This window comes from Siniperca chuatsi, linkage group LG23, assembly GCF_020085105.1.
Source record: "Siniperca chuatsi isolate FFG_IHB_CAS linkage group LG23, ASM2008510v1, whole genome shotgun sequence".
Classification (NCBI taxonomy): Eukaryota; Metazoa; Chordata; class Actinopteri; order Centrarchiformes; family Sinipercidae; genus Siniperca; species Siniperca chuatsi.
Genome location: NC_058064.1, coordinates 2,240,001 through 2,255,000, shown reverse-complemented (window position 1 = coordinate 2,255,000; position 15,000 = coordinate 2,240,001). Strand labels below are relative to the sequence as shown.

General features: G+C 38.5%; 1 protein-coding gene across 7 annotated transcripts in view; it reads left to right on the top strand.

Annotated features, from left to right (window-relative positions):
• Nucleotides 1-15,000, top strand: part of grip1 (glutamate receptor interacting protein 1) — a 78,462-nt gene that overhangs the window by 37,246 nt on the left and 26,216 nt on the right. For 4 of the 7 annotated variants that reach the window (XM_044185404.1, XM_044185406.1, XM_044185408.1 and 1 more), the window contains exons 2-8: nt 9,717-9,797; nt 12,053-12,188; nt 12,985-13,130; nt 13,264-13,347; nt 13,434-13,509; nt 13,603-13,748; nt 14,826-14,973. In XM_044185404.1, the coding sequence (XP_044041339.1) occupies nt 9,717-9,797; nt 12,053-12,188; nt 12,985-13,130; nt 13,264-13,347; nt 13,434-13,509; nt 13,603-13,748; nt 14,826-14,973 (817 nt within the window). Of the gene's footprint in view, nt 1-7,766; nt 7,856-8,120; nt 8,213-8,772; nt 8,807-9,716; nt 9,798-12,052; nt 12,189-12,984; nt 13,131-13,263; nt 13,348-13,433; nt 13,510-13,602; nt 13,749-14,825; nt 14,974-15,000 lie in introns of those variants that run through there. The other 3 variants (XM_044185403.1, XM_044185405.1, XM_044185407.1) reach the window with 3 other exon arrangements.

The window sequence follows — 15,000 nt, the reverse complement described above, 5'->3', positions numbered from 1 at the left end:
CAGCTAGTACTTGTTACAACAAACTAGCACTTTTTAATCATAATACTCTGGTGGTACAATATGTATTTATTACTATTCTTTCCTTTCTTCCTTTCTTTTGTCTTTCTTTCTTTCTTCTTTCTTTCTTCTTTCTTTGTCTTTTCTCAGGGTTGCCTCAGCTTTCTTTCTTTAAAGCTCTTTCAAACTTTTTTTCTTTCTTCTTTTCCTTCTCTTTCCTTCTTTTTCAGTGTTTTTTTTTTTGACTTTCTTTTCCTTTTCTTTTCCTTTTTCTTTTCTTTTTCTTTTTTTTTCTTTTTTCTTTCTTTCTTTTTCTTTCTTTCTTCTTTTTTTTTCTTTTTTCTTCTTTCTTTTCTTTCCTTCTTTCTTTTCCTTTCTTCCTCTTTCTTTTTTTCTTTCTTTCCTTTTTCTTTCTTTCTTTCTTTCTTTCTTTTTCCTTTCTTTCTTTCTTTTTTTTTCTTTCTTCCTTCTTCTTTTTTTTTTTCCTTCTTCCTTCTTTTCTCTTTCTTTTTCTTTTCCTTCTTCTTCTTTTTTCTTTCTTTTTTTTTTTTCTTTTTCTTCCTTTCTTTCTTTTCTTTTTTTTTTCTTCTTTCTTTTCTTTTTTTCCTTCCTTCCTTCTTTCTTTCTTCTTTTTCTTCCTTTCTTTCTTCTTTCTTCTTTCTTCCTTTTTCTTTCTTCTTCTCTTCCTTTCTTCCTTCCTTCTTCTTTCCTTTTCTTTCTTTCTTTTTCCTTCCTTCTTTCTTTTCTTCTTTCTTCTTCTTCTTTTTTTTTCTTTCTTTCTCTTTCTTTTTCTTTCTTTTTCCTTCTTTTCTTCCTTCTTTCCTTTTTCTTTCTTTCTTCTTTTTCTTTTCTTTTCCTTCCTTTCCTTTTCCTTCCTTCTTTCTTTCCTTTTTCTTCTTCCTTCTTTTCTCTTTCTTCCTTCTTTCCTTCTTTCTTCTTTCTTTCCTTCTTTCTCTTTCTTTCCTTCTTCCTTTCTTCCTTTTCTTCTTTCTTTCTTTCTCTTCCTTCCTTCCTTCTTCTCTTCCTTTCTTTCTTCTTTTCTTCTTCTCTTCCTTCCTCTCTCTTCCTTCTTTTCTTTTTCTTTTTTCTTTCTTCTTTCTTCTTCCTTTCTTTTTTCCTTCCTTCTTTCTCTTCTTTTTCTTTCTTCCTTTTCTTTCTCTTTTTCTTCTTTCCTTCCTTCTTTCTTTTCTTTTTCTTTTTCTTTTTCTTTCTTCTTTCTTTTTCCTTTCTTCCTTTCTTTTTTTTCTTCTCTTCTTTCTTTCTTCCTTTCCTTCTTCTTTCTTCTTCTTTTCCTTTTCTTTCTTCTTTTTTCTTTCTCTCTTCTCTTTCTTTCTTCCTTTCTTTTCTTTCTTTCTTTCTTCCTTTTTCTTCTTTTTTTCTTTTTTTTCTTTCTTCTTCTTTTTCTTTCCTTCTTTCTTTCTTTCTTCTTTCCTTCTTCTTCCTTTCCTTCTTTCCCTTCTTCCTTCCTTCCTTCTCTTTCTCCTTTCTTTTCCTTTTCCTTCTTCTTCCTTTTCTTTCCTTTTCTTCTTTTTCTTTCTTCTTCTCTTCCTTTCTTTTCTTTTTTCTTTCTTCTTTTTCTTCCTTCTTCTTTCTTTCTTCTTTCCTTCTTTCTTTCTTCTTTTCTCTCTCTTTTCTTTCTTTCTTCTTTCTTCTTCCTTTCTTTCTTTCCTTTTTTCTTTTTTCTTCTTTTTTTTCTTTCTTTCTCTTCTTTTTCTTCTTTTCTTTCTTCTTCTTTTTCTTTCTTTCCTTTCTTCTTCTTTCTTTTTTTCTTTCTTTCTTTTCTTCCTTTCTTTCTTCTTCCTTCTTCCTTCTTTTTCTTTCTTTTCTTTTTTTTCCTTCCTTTTTCCTTTTTCTTTCTTTCTTTTTTTTTCTTTCTTTCCTTCTTTCTTTCTTTTCTTCTTTTCTTCTTTTTCTTTTTTTCTTTCTTCCTTCCTTCCTTTCTTCCTTTTCCTTCTTTCCTTCCTTTTCTTTCCTTTCTTTCTTTTTCTTCCTTCTTCTCTTTTTCCTTTCCTTCCTTCTTCTTTCTTCTTCCTTTTTCCTTTCCTTCCTTTTCTTCCTTCTTTCTTCCTTCCTTTTTTTCTTTTTCTTCTTCTCCTTCTTTTCCTTCTTTCTTCCTTTTCCTTTTTTTCTTTGATTTTTTTTTTTCCTCCCTTTCTTCTTTTATTATTCGTTTCCATCTGTCATTTCTTCCCTTTGCCTCTTTCCTTCAATCCCTCCATCCTCTTTCCCTTTTTTGTATTTCTCTCTTTCTTCCATTCGTCTGTCTTTTATCCCTTCTTTCGCTTCTTTCCTCCATCCCCCTTTTTCACCACCGTTTATTCCTTCCTTTATCTCCACTTCCTTCCTTCGCCGTGCTCGTTTCCTCCCTCCACCCAGCTGCACAGAAACACATTACAAACCAGCTGAGAGATACAGCAGCCTCCCTCCTCCCTCTGCCTAGAGAGAGAGAGAGAGAGAGAGAGACTTGGTGTGTGTGTGATGGAGGGATAAGCATGTTTGCATGTGTAACATACGTGTGTGTGTGTGTGTGTGTGGCTGGTCGAGCGTCATTTGGTGTGAACTGCTGACATTGAAAAGAGAGAGAGCCGGTTGTGTATGACCAAAGCCAGCTGTGTGTGTGTGTGTGTGTGTGTGTGTGTGTGTGTGGCGTTGAAAACGATCACCAGATGGATTCATTGAGTCGATCGCTGCAGGTTGCTTTGGACGAGAGACCTTCAGAGTGAGTGTGAGCACGAGAGAGAGAGAGAGAGAGCGAGTATCGCATCTTATTTTCATGAATGTAATATTCATGGTGTGTATTAACAGGGGAGAGCGAGCATAGAGGAGAAAGGAGAGAGAGAGAGAGAGAGAGTGTGTTCAGGTTTCTGTGATTTTTCTCAGAAGTCTGATGCAGTTTGAAGCTTCAGGTGTTTTTTGTTTTTTGGTTTTACTGATAATGCTGTAACGCCTGGTGGATAAAGTATTCAGATTCTTAAGTACCACAATGTAAAACACATTACCAGTGGTGGAAGAGGTACTTTTACTTACACAGTGTAGAAATACTCTGTTACAAGTACAAGTCCTGCATTCAAAAGCTTACTTACTTAAGTAAAACTACAAAAGTATTAGCATCAAAATATACTTAAAGTACAAAAAGTACTCATTATGCAGAACGGCCCATTTCAGAATAATATATATTATATTATTGGATTATAATTATTGATGCATTAATGTGTTCGACACTTTAATGTTGCAGCTGGTAAAGGTGGAGCTCATTTCAACAATTTAATATTCTTCCTGAAGTAATTTATAATAAAACAATCATATCTTACTTGATTATATTTTGAATTCATAATTTGAATCTGCAAAGTGGAGTGAAAAGTACAATATTTGCCTCTGAGATGTGGCGGAGTAGAAGTATAAAGTAGCATGAAATGGAAATACTCAAGTACCTCAAAACTGTACCTAAGTGCAGTACTTCAGTAAATGTACTTCGTTACATTCCACCGCTGTTTATTACAAGTAAAAGTCCTGCATTTTGAATTTTATTAAAGTAAAAGCACATTTTATATCAGCAAAATGTATTCAAAGTATCAAAAGTAAAAGTACTCATTATGACTGTTGGTGTTAAATTATTATTAGGGCATTTTTTAAGAAAAATGTCACTGCTTCCAGCTCCTGAAATGAATAATTTGGGGTTTTGGACTGTTTGGTTGTACAAAAATAATTGTGATGAGCCTTTTTTTAAACAACATCTTTTTAACACTTCATAGAATAAGCATTTAATCAATTAACAGAGAAAGTAATTCAGATTCATCTATAATGAAAATAATCGTTAGCTGCAGCCTCAAACTCCTCCGCACTGTCAGCAGGTGTAATTCAGTTATAGACATTAATCTGCCTTAAACCTCAAAATGTGAAAGATTTTCATATTCGAGCCACAAGCTACAGCATCCAGTGAAAACAGGAGTTACACCACCGATAACTGATAAAATACTTGCATGAAATCAGACGAGCAATCCATCTCAAGATCCATCAAACACAACAGAAACAGAAAACGGGCAATACGAACAAGAATACTGTCAGAGCTAGAGACACTTTTCATAACTGGCAAGTTATTTCTTTAAGAATAATAATGTGAGCATTATATCTCCGTAGCTGCGGTTTGTATCGTTGTTATCGTTTTAAGAATCAGAAGTACTTTATTGATCCCCGAAGGGAAACTCTTTGTTACAGCAGCTCGCCTTTACGTCAGTGCACACAGGAGAAAGTACTAGCAAAAAATATAATACACTATAAAACAGATCAGAAAATACATTAAGTACCAGGTGGGTATAAGTATATAATAAAATAAGTGTGAAGTACAAAGTGGGTTTACCGGTTGATGATAAGTAATGAGCAGTGGTGCATGTACTGTCGAGTTCAGTGTAGCTTATTGAGATTATTAAGATATTGCACAGCAGTAATGGAGGTATATAATATCAATGTCAATAAATAGGAAAAACTAACATGGGAAAACTAAATATTGCACTGGAGTAGTACACAGAATATTACACAATCATGTCAAGTATTGCAGTGATGTTGATGATCAATGTCCAGTTTAGTGACTTCGGGTCATACAGACTGACACTTAGAGGGAGGAGTTAAAGAGTCTGATGGCCACAGGCAGGAATGACTTCCTGTGGCGCTCTGTGGTGCATTGTGGGGGGATGAGTCTTCCGCTGAAGGCGCTCCTTTGTTTGACCAGCACGTCGTGGAGCGGGTGGGAGACGCTGTCCAAGATGGCGTGTAGTTTGGCCAGCATCCTCCTCTCTGACACCACCGCCAGAGAGTCCAGCTCCACCCCCACAATGTCACCGGCCTTACGGATCAGTTTGTTGAGTCTGTTAGCGTCCGCTACCCTCAGCCTGCTGCCCCAGCATGCAACAGGACAGCACCGGCCACCACAGACTCATAAAACATCCTCAGCATTGTCCGGCAGATGTTGAAGGACCTCAGCCTCCTCAGGAAACAGAGGCGGCTCTGGCCCTTCCTGTAAACAGCCTGAGTGTTCTGGGTCCAGTCCAGTTTATTATCCAAGTGGACTCCCAGGTACTTGTAGTCCTTCGTTCCTTCCTTTGCCTCTTTCCTTCAATCCCTCCATCCTCTTTCCCTTTTTTTTAATTTCTCTCTTTCTTCCATTCGTCTGTCTTTTATCCCTTCTTTCGCTTCTTTCCTCCATCCCCCCTTTTTCACCACCGTTTTATTCCTTCCTTTATCTCCACTTCCTTCCTTCGTTGTGCTCGTTTCCTCCCTCCACCCAGCTGCACAGAAACACATTACAAACCAGCTGAGAGATACAGCAGCCTCCCTACTTATTGATGTTATTTAGGATGCTTTAGAGACAGAACCGTTAATGGAAAAATCATCAATAGATTAATCAATTAGTTGCAGTCATATATATATATATATATATATATATATATTATTGCTGATGTTTTTAGTTTATAGACTGAGACAAAGTATTCAGATCCTTTACTCAAGGTAAAGTAGAAATACTTATGCTATACTTATAAGTAAAAGCCCTGCCTTCAAATGTTTCAGCAAAATGTACTAAAAGTATAAAAAGTAAAGTCTCATTGTGCAGAGTGTTATATTTATATTATTGGATTATTATTACAGATGTGTCATCATTTTAATGTTTTTTTTTAATAGCATTGCAACCATAAAAACCCTCAGCACAAACCTTCAGGAATAACTCCAAGATGCAAAGGGAAAAATTATCAATACTGAAGCTCAGTGTCCTTGATATTAAACTTTCTCCCTGAATATGTGGACAACACCAAACACTGGGTCTCAGTTAATTATGATTACTGCTCCGGGGTTATAAAGAACCAATTAAAACTTTTCCAACAAAAATCCCTCCAGCTCAGTGAATTAATGGACTTTATGTACTGCTGTACTGAAATCTAGAACAATTAAGCGTATTGCACAAGATGATATGTTTTGTATGTTAAAGTAATTTCAGCCGTCAGATAAATGTCAAAAATGCAACATTCGCCTCTGAAATGTTGTGACGTATAAAATAGCATTAAATGGATTACAAGTTAAGTAGAGTACTGCGAATGTACTGTAATTACTTTCTAGCACTGGTTTTAGGATTGCGAGTAGTTTAGTGACTCTTTAACAGTCAGTATTTATCGTCGTTAAGCTCTGACTGAGCAGTAAAGTGTGTTTCTGGTCAGGTGACCTCTGCTGCTGAAGGTCAGACAGCTGTTTGTAGACCTGATTCTTATCTAAATAGTTATTTTCTTCATCAGTTCATCTGTAAAACATTTTTTCACTTCATGACTGAAATGTCAGAAAACAGTTGATTTGATGCCCGAGTTGACGTCTTCAGCTGTCGAACCAACAGCCCAAAATACAGAAGAGAAAAACAGCAAATCTTCACATTGGAGAGGCTGCGAATGTTTGCTTTTTCCTTGTTAAATAACTTGTATACATGTCAGAATTGTTGATTAAGTTTTTTGTTGATTAATTGGCTAATTAATACCGCAGACGCTACATGTCACAAGGCTTCTGTAACTTTAAGAACTTGTCTTTCTGCTGTTTTTATTTATTTGTTTGTTTGTTTGTTTGTTTTTGGAGTTCGGTCTTTGCACCATAGTTTAGCCATAGACTGACATTTAAATAGATCAAATACAAGCAAAACTGCCAAGAAATAGGAGAAAAATTAGGTTCCAGTTTCTCAAACGTGAAGATTTTCTGCTTTTTCTTCTCTTACATCATATTAAAATTGAATATCTTTGGGTTTTAGACTATTGGTCGGACATAAGAAAGTCTTGGGCTCTGGGAAATTAAATTGGGAATTTTTAATTATTGTTTGACCAAACAATTAATCGATAAGAATAATTGGCAGATTAATAAATAATGAAAGTGTTAGTTCCAGCCCAAATGTCAAGTAACTGCAGCCCAGACGTACTTCAGGATAGGCTACGTGGGTTACGTTCAAATTACAAAACACAAAAATACATTTCGTGTTAGTTGGAATCTGTTCAAACTTTATTTTTTTTGAAAAAGTGAAAGTTTTTAAACCATCTACAGGAAATCAGTGTTACAGCTGCAGTTTTTCTTTTACAGAACTGCTGTTTTTATTTGTGTTTCTGAGGTTTTACACTTACATGCTGCTTGTATAATAGTTAAAAATGGATCATCTCTGTGTCACAGTTACCCTCAGTGGATATTAAATATACAAGTAAAAACACATTTCAGCCGGTGGCTGTGAAACAACAGATGTGAATGGATGTAATGTTTTATTTTTATTTTCCACGACCAGACTACAACAGTAAAATCCTGCTTTTACATTAATGCATGAGTAAATATAATCTAATGATATAATATATAATAGTGTAACAGTCACAGGGGACATTTTACTTTAAATACTTTAAGTACATTTTCCTGATTATACTTACATACCTTTACTGAAGTAAAGGATCTGAATGCTTCCTCCACCACTGGTGTGTGACCTTGTTTAAACAATTGTCGTGGTTAAAAGAAACCAATGTGGCCTCGAAGTCGCACATGTTGTTGATCCAGCCGTCCAGAGGTTTTTGTGTCTCTATATCAATGTCACACTACTTGCTCCTTTGTTCCTGACAGAAAAGGGTTGTTATTTGCACAGCCATTAAAGGGGCAGTTCACCCCAAAATCAAATACACGTGTTTCCTCTCACCTGTAGAGCTGTTTATCCGTCTAGATTGTTTTGGCGCGAGCTGCAGAGTTTTGGAGATATCGGCCACAGAGACGTCTGCATCTTTTTTAATATAATGGGAAAAGATGGCGCTCGGCTTGTGGAGCTCAAAGCACAAATCAGGACCCGGTTACTGAAGATAATCCACAGGTTTGTTGTGAGCAGTTTCATGGAGGAACTGTTTTCTTTCTACAGATAGCTCCTACATGAAACTGCTCACAACAATTTCACACTTGCTTTGGCCATGTTAACGTAACTGAATTGACTGGGGACACCGGCCCTCTCTCCAGTCTTGCCTGGATATTTCTGATCTTTTAACTCCTAATTCTGCAATTGTAGTTATTAGTTTCATATATTATATATCGTGCCACAGTGTGTAGTATATAGTATTTTATATATATGTTTGAATATACAGTATGTACTGTAGCTGGAGACTGAAAGGGAGAGATGCTGCTGTCCTACATCTGGAGGAGGAGGAGGCTCATCTTTCATCTTCAATTAGCTATGGTATGTGTGTGTGTGTGTGTGTGTGTGTTTTCAGAGTCTCATTGTGTTTCTAAGCTCCGCTGCTGGAACCAAACAGAACATAATAGATCTAGAGCAGATTAGAAAAGACTAGAACGAAATGAAATAGAACCAAACAGAAGACCGAAATAGCAAAACACGACGATAAACTGCAACAAGATAAAACGCAGCAGACATCACCAGGGGTCTCCCTGTGGACTGCTGAGATTGGTCTAGACTTTGAAGGACCACAGTGTTCTCCACAGGGATTGGTCGCTGTACTGATGAGGTCATCTCTCTCCGGCAGTAGTTTCTTTATTCATGAGAACAGGCTGACTTGACGGACCTCTTGGCAGCAGCTTTAGACTGCAAACCAGACAGTAAACTGGTCAGTAAAAGTCATTCAGACAGTTTTCAGACCTTTGTTAGATGCTAACAAGTAGCATCTGAAGCAGAGGATGCTAACGTGCTAGTTTACTGGCTAGGGAGGCCAGCTTTTAACGGAAGGATTACAGTAGCGTATCAGTATTAGTTAGCATCATAGCTCGGAGATGTATTTTTGTGGTGGAAGCTCTGCGATGCCTGACGATGATGATGGTGAGTACAGATGCATTATGGGAGCCTCACAATGACATTTCAGTTTTACACCAATCAGAAGAGTAGATGTAACATGTGAGGGTTCTTTCTGTTGTGGTTTGTTTGGTCAACTGGTCAAGCTTCAGAACTTGTTAAAGGGAACTGCTCAAGATTCGGAACCAGGTAGAGGAACTGGTAATGGTCTGGAACCAGTTGAAGTAAATAGTGGAGGTCCTCAGAGCCACTGGTAGAGCTTCAGAACCAGTAAGAGAACTTGTGAAGGTCTGGAACCAGTTACAGGTAGTGCTGGAGCATCAGAGCTATATACAGGAACTAACTGGTAGAACTTCAGAACCAGTTAAAGGAACTGGTCATGGTTTGGGGCCAGTTAGGGGAACTCGTAGAACCTCTAAACTTCTAAAGGAACTGGTAGATCTTCAGAACCAGTTAGAGCAACAGGTTGAGCTCTGGAACCAGTTAGTAGAAATGGTCAAGCTTTTAAACCAATTGAATGAACTGGTAAATGTCTGAAACCAGTTAGAGGAGCTTCAGAGTTACATAGAGGAACTGGTTGAGGTTTGGAGCCAGTTATAGGTACTCATAGAACTTCTAAAACTGGTAGAGCAGTTAGAGGAACTGGTAGAGTTTCAGAACTATTTATCAAAACTGGTAAAGGGCTGGGACCAGTTACAGAAAATAGTAGAGCTTCAGAACCAGAACTGGACTAAAGAACTGGTAAAGGCCTTTGAGGAAGTGCTGGAGTTTCAGAGCTACATACTGTACAGGAACCAATAACACTTGTCGAGAGAAATTGGTAGAGCTTCAGCACCATTTAGAGAAACTGATAGAGGTAAACATTTCCAGTAACAGGAAATGTTTGAGCGTCAGAACCAGTCAGAATGAAATGTTTGTGTGTTTCTTTGTGTCTCAGATGAGGGGCCGTACACCAAACACTCTGCCGGGTCGCGACCTCCAGATGGAGCGCTGGCCATCAGGAGGCAGAGTATACCAGGTAACACACAAAACACACGTCTATTATTATTATTCATTCATTGTGGTCTAGTTTATTTTGTTCTTTGTGATCTTTTCTATCCATTCCTTTCTTTTCTGTTCTCGTTTGGTTCTGCTCCGTGTGATTCCACCAGCAGAGCTAATAAGCACAGCGATGAAGATAACAGCTCTGAAAATAGACACACAAACATTAGCTGATGTTTTCTATCCGTGTGACCTGCAGGAAGATGCTTGCAGTCGCAGTTTATCTCCTCCCACCTGGAGCTGGTGGCCTACTTGCAACTCAGAACTGCAATCAGAATTTGCCGATATTTCTGTGACAACAAGTAAACGTTATATCAGTGACCTGGGACCGTTGTCGAAACAATGTCAGTGGTAGTAGAGAGCTGTTACAGTGATGGACAACCTACCAGCTTGCTGTTTCTCCAGTAATTAATAAAAGGTTCAGCTGATAAGACCTATTCGATTTTTGGAGCCACTTAAAAGAACTGGTTGAGATTAGGAACCAATTAGAACCCATTAGAACAGCTGGTACAGCTTCTGAACAAATTAGGGGAACTGGTAGAGGTTATGAACCAGTTACAGGAACTGGTAGAGCTTTGAAAACCAGTTAGAAGAACTGGTGATGGTTCAGAACTGGTTAGATTAATTGATAGAGCTTCAAAATCAGTAAGAAGAACTGATAGTGTCTCAGAACCAATTATCTGGTAGAGCACTGATCCAGTTAACGGAACTGGTGGAGCTTCGTAAGCCTCAAGAGCAACTGGTAGAGGTTTGGAGCCAGTTAGAGAAACTGGTGGAGCTTCAAAACCAGTTGATGCAGGAAGTGGTGGAGCTTTATAGCCACTAAGAGGAGCTGATGGATGTTCAGAACCATTTTGAGAAACTGGTAGAAGTCCAGAACCTGTTAGATGAGCTGGTGGAGCTTTAGAACCATTGAGAGAAAATGGTAGAGGTTTAAAACTAGTTAGAGGACCTGGTGGAGCGTCTGGACCATCTAGAGAAACTGAGGAACCAGTAAGAGTAACTGTAAGAGATTCAGAACCAGACAAACAGCTAGAACTTTAGAACAAGTTAAAGAAACTTGTATTGGTTTGGAACCTGTTAGAGTAACTGGTACAGCCTTGGAACCAGTTAGAGGAAATGGTAGAGGTCTGGATTCAGTTAAAGGAACTGGTAGAGGTCCAGAACCAGTTAGAGAAACTAGTAGATCATCTGAACTCTTAACAGTAACTGGTCGAGCTTCTAAACCAGTTATAGAAACTGGTGGAGGTTCAGAGCCAGTTAAAGGATGTGGTATAGATTTGGAACCACTTAGAGAAACTGGTAAAGCTTTAAAACCAGTTGGTGAAACTAGTAGAGCTTCAAAACTAGTTGGAGGAACTGGTATAGCTTCGGAACCAGCCACTGATGTTTCAGAACCATGTCAACAAAAGCAAAACCACCACTGAGATCCTCATAGTGGAATTTAAAGTTACTGATAGACGGGAGGCTCCGCTCTGCTGCATTTCTTATTTAGGCTGCGAAGACGCTTTAAAATCTGAAATAGTGCAGCTTTAAGAAAACTATTTTCCTCTGAGAGAAGCTTTATTGTAACTCCGCTTCTTTCAGTGTGAAGATAACTGGCAGTTTTTGAAGTAACACTTCACAAAAGTTTCTCCCCCGCCACTGCAGGAAACTTGTTCATCTAACATTTGAATAGAAGATTTGGGGGTTTTCTTTTTCAGTCAGAGCTGAGTTTTAGAAAAGTTGAAAAGAACACAGCCGCTCTTTGTAAAGCTTCTTTGGAGGAAGAAGATGGGGGAGGAGAGGAAGACAATGATGGTCACAGCCAAAGATCAGACGTCTTAATCCTGTCTGAATGAAACAGGACGAAGCCCTGCCTGATTAATATTAAATAAAACATTTTAATGAAGTCCTGCTTTCTGTTTTATCACCTGAGGACCGCTCACATCAGATTGTACCAGGTCTGCTCTGAAAAATCTCTTTCCATCTCTCCCGCTGTTAAATATTTCAGGCATTTGATGAAATATAGATGGACGACAGAATAGAAGATGACTTCACTTCTCTCTTTTTTTTCCAGATTATTATTTTATTTCTCCGTGCTGAGAGAGAGTTAGTCACAGTGCAAAGATAGAAAAGAGGGAGAGATAGAATAAATACAACTGGAAGAAATGAAAGAGTTCAATTCTGCAGTAAAATCATTTTATGTGAGAGGAGTGTTCGACCAGTCACCTGTCCTTTTGTGTGATGTAGACGAGTTTCGGGGCTGCTCGGTGGTGGAGCTGATGAAGAAGGAGGGGACGACGCTCGGACTGACGGTTTCAGGTGGCATCGACAAAGATGGGAAGCCCCGGGTTTCAAACCTGCGACAGGGAGGCATCGCTGCCAGGTAACACATCACTTTGGAGAAGAATAGAACAGCAGACAATCGATTCATCATTTTCTGTTTTATTACGCTTTAATCTGCTCTACATCTATTCTGTTCTGTGTCTCTTCTGTTTGACTCATTCTCATCGTTTTGAAATCATATTAAAGTTGAAATATATAACTTTTCCGCATTAAAATGTCTAAAAATGTCTAGACCTATGTTATATATTTTATTGAGCTGTGTACTTACATTATCCCAAATGTTTACAACAATTTTCAAACCCTGAGAAATCTGTAATTTTAATCAAGGTAATGGTGCGTTTCATATGGTCACCTGACAATGGCGTCATATCCCCTTTGCGCATGCGTCAGTGTTGTGTTTGTCTGCCAGAAGCTGTCATAAATTGACTCTTTATTCAGTTTTAAGCCACATTTTTACAATATACCTTTTAGATCTTGGTTGTTTTTAACTATACATTTTAACCTGATGAAGGATTTTAGTCATCGGACGTCTGGATCTTCAGAGAAACAAGCTGAGCCCCTCAGGGACGTCCTGAACGTGAAACTGCTTTATTCAGTGTTTTTACCGATTTTTAATCACATGGTCTGTTTGTTTTGGAGAGGAGGAGAAGCGCGGTATTGTCGCCACAGACACAAGATTTTAAAAAACTCCGGTATACTGCGACATACAGAGAGATTTACCTGGCGGCGATAAGCTTAACCAGCATTGCGTGAACCAGAATGCCCTGCTTCACTATCACAAAGTTAACTTTAACATTGACGTGAAATTGGAGCTGATCTTTTGACTGTTTGTGCAGGAGCGACCAGCTGAACGTGGGCGACTACATCCGCGCTGTTAACGGCATCAACCTGTCCAAGTTCAGACACGATGAGATCATCAGTCTGCTGAAGAACGTCGGGGAGCGAGTCGTACTGGAGGTCGAGTACGAGCTGCCGCCTGTCTGTGAGTTTACCAGCAGTAGTAATAGAGATAGTAGTAGTAAGATTAGTGCAACAGTAATGTATTAAGAGTATATTCAGTGTGTTGCAGAAGGTCAGAGGTGATGTTGATGTGTTGGTGTTCTGGTGTGTTGCAGCGGTGCAGGGGTCAGGGGTCATGTTTAAGAACGTAGAAGTCACGCTTCACAAAGAAGGAAACAGCTTCGGCTTTGTCATCAGAGGTGAGAAGAGCTCAGTGTGTGTGTGTGTGTGTGTGTGTGTGTGTGTGCATTAAAGGTAAATACTTGACATGACTGTGTGTTTGCAGGTGGGGCCCATGAAGACAGGAACAAGTCTCGCCCCATCGTCATAACAACCATCAGGCCAGGCGGTCCGGCTGACAGGTGCGTGACCTCTGCCCTCGCTGTCTGTCTGAAGGCTTTTTGTCCCTCGGGAGCCTCTGTAGAAACTCTCTCTCTCTCTCTCTCTGTCTCCAGAGAAGGAACCGTCAAGCCGGGCGATCGGTTGCTAAGCATCGACGGGATTCGTCTCCACGGCAGCACGCTATCAGAGGCCATGAGCATCCTGAAGCAGTGCGGGCAGGAAGCCACGCTGCTGCTCGAGTACGACGTCTCAGTGATGGGTCAGTTTAAACTCTCTGGAAGTGACTTTTGTGGTTAATACTCCTACTAATACCAGTATTTAAGGAGTATAAGCAACTAGACTAGAACAATTAGTCAATTAACATCAAACGAATCAGCAACTATTTTGATAATTGATTAATTGTGTAATTTTTTTTAGCAAAAATGACCCAAATTTGATGATTTCAGCTTTTCCATGTGAGGATTTGCTGATTTTCTTTGTTTTGCATTATAGTGAATTGAATATCTTTTGGGTTTTGGAAAGTTGGTTGAACGAAAAAGCTATTTGAAGACGTCACCCTGGGCCACGGAAAATATATTATTCTCTATTTTAGACCAAATAAATTGTTAATTTAATCGAAACTGAAAAGACTCGTTAGTTTGCAGCCCTACTATCAACAGTTCACAGCTGTTATTGAAGTTGTTAGTAGGTAATACTCCGGTCAGTATCAGATTTGATTGGATGAAATTGTAATAGATTATTTCTTGTTTATTAGTTTGAACAAAATTCAACAATAAAAGAATAATATTATACAATAAATTGTGCCAAAGTAAATCAGTCGTTAAAAGGCAAGGCAAGTTTATTTATAGAGCACAATTCATACGCGAGTCACGAGTTTTTTACAAACATTTAAACTTTAAAAGTAATTGAAAACAAACTTTATTAAAAGATGGAAAAGAAAGTGTGAACATGAAGACGCATTTTAATGCAATTATGATATAAAAATGTAAATAAAGACAAACATACAAAAATACTTCAGTTTTGTCGCAATTAATTTAAAGAACATTTTGGGGCATCCAGTCATGTCTGTCTGTCAATGCACTGAATCAGTTTCCCAACATGGTGGACGTCGCCAGAATAAAGTGATTTGTAAAGTTGAGTATCATCTGCATAATAATGATTGCAAATATTATTAATGTGAATAATATGAGCTGGTGGAATGTAGAGATAAAACGGGACCAAGACCTGAACCCTTTGGAACCCCATATGAACTCTTGTACTGTAAAATACACGATTCCTTGAAAAAAGAAAACAATATAAAACAATAACTTTGTGCGTCTGTTTTTCCCTCTGTCAGATTCTGTTGCCACGGCGTCGGGGCCGCTGCTGGTGGAGGTTGCCAAGGCGACGGGCTCGAGTCTGGGCGTGGCTCTGTCCACCTCCATGTTCTGTAACAAGCAGGTCATCATCATCGACAAGGTCAAACCAGCCAGCATAGCAGACAGGTACCTGACCTCTGACCAGGGATTCAC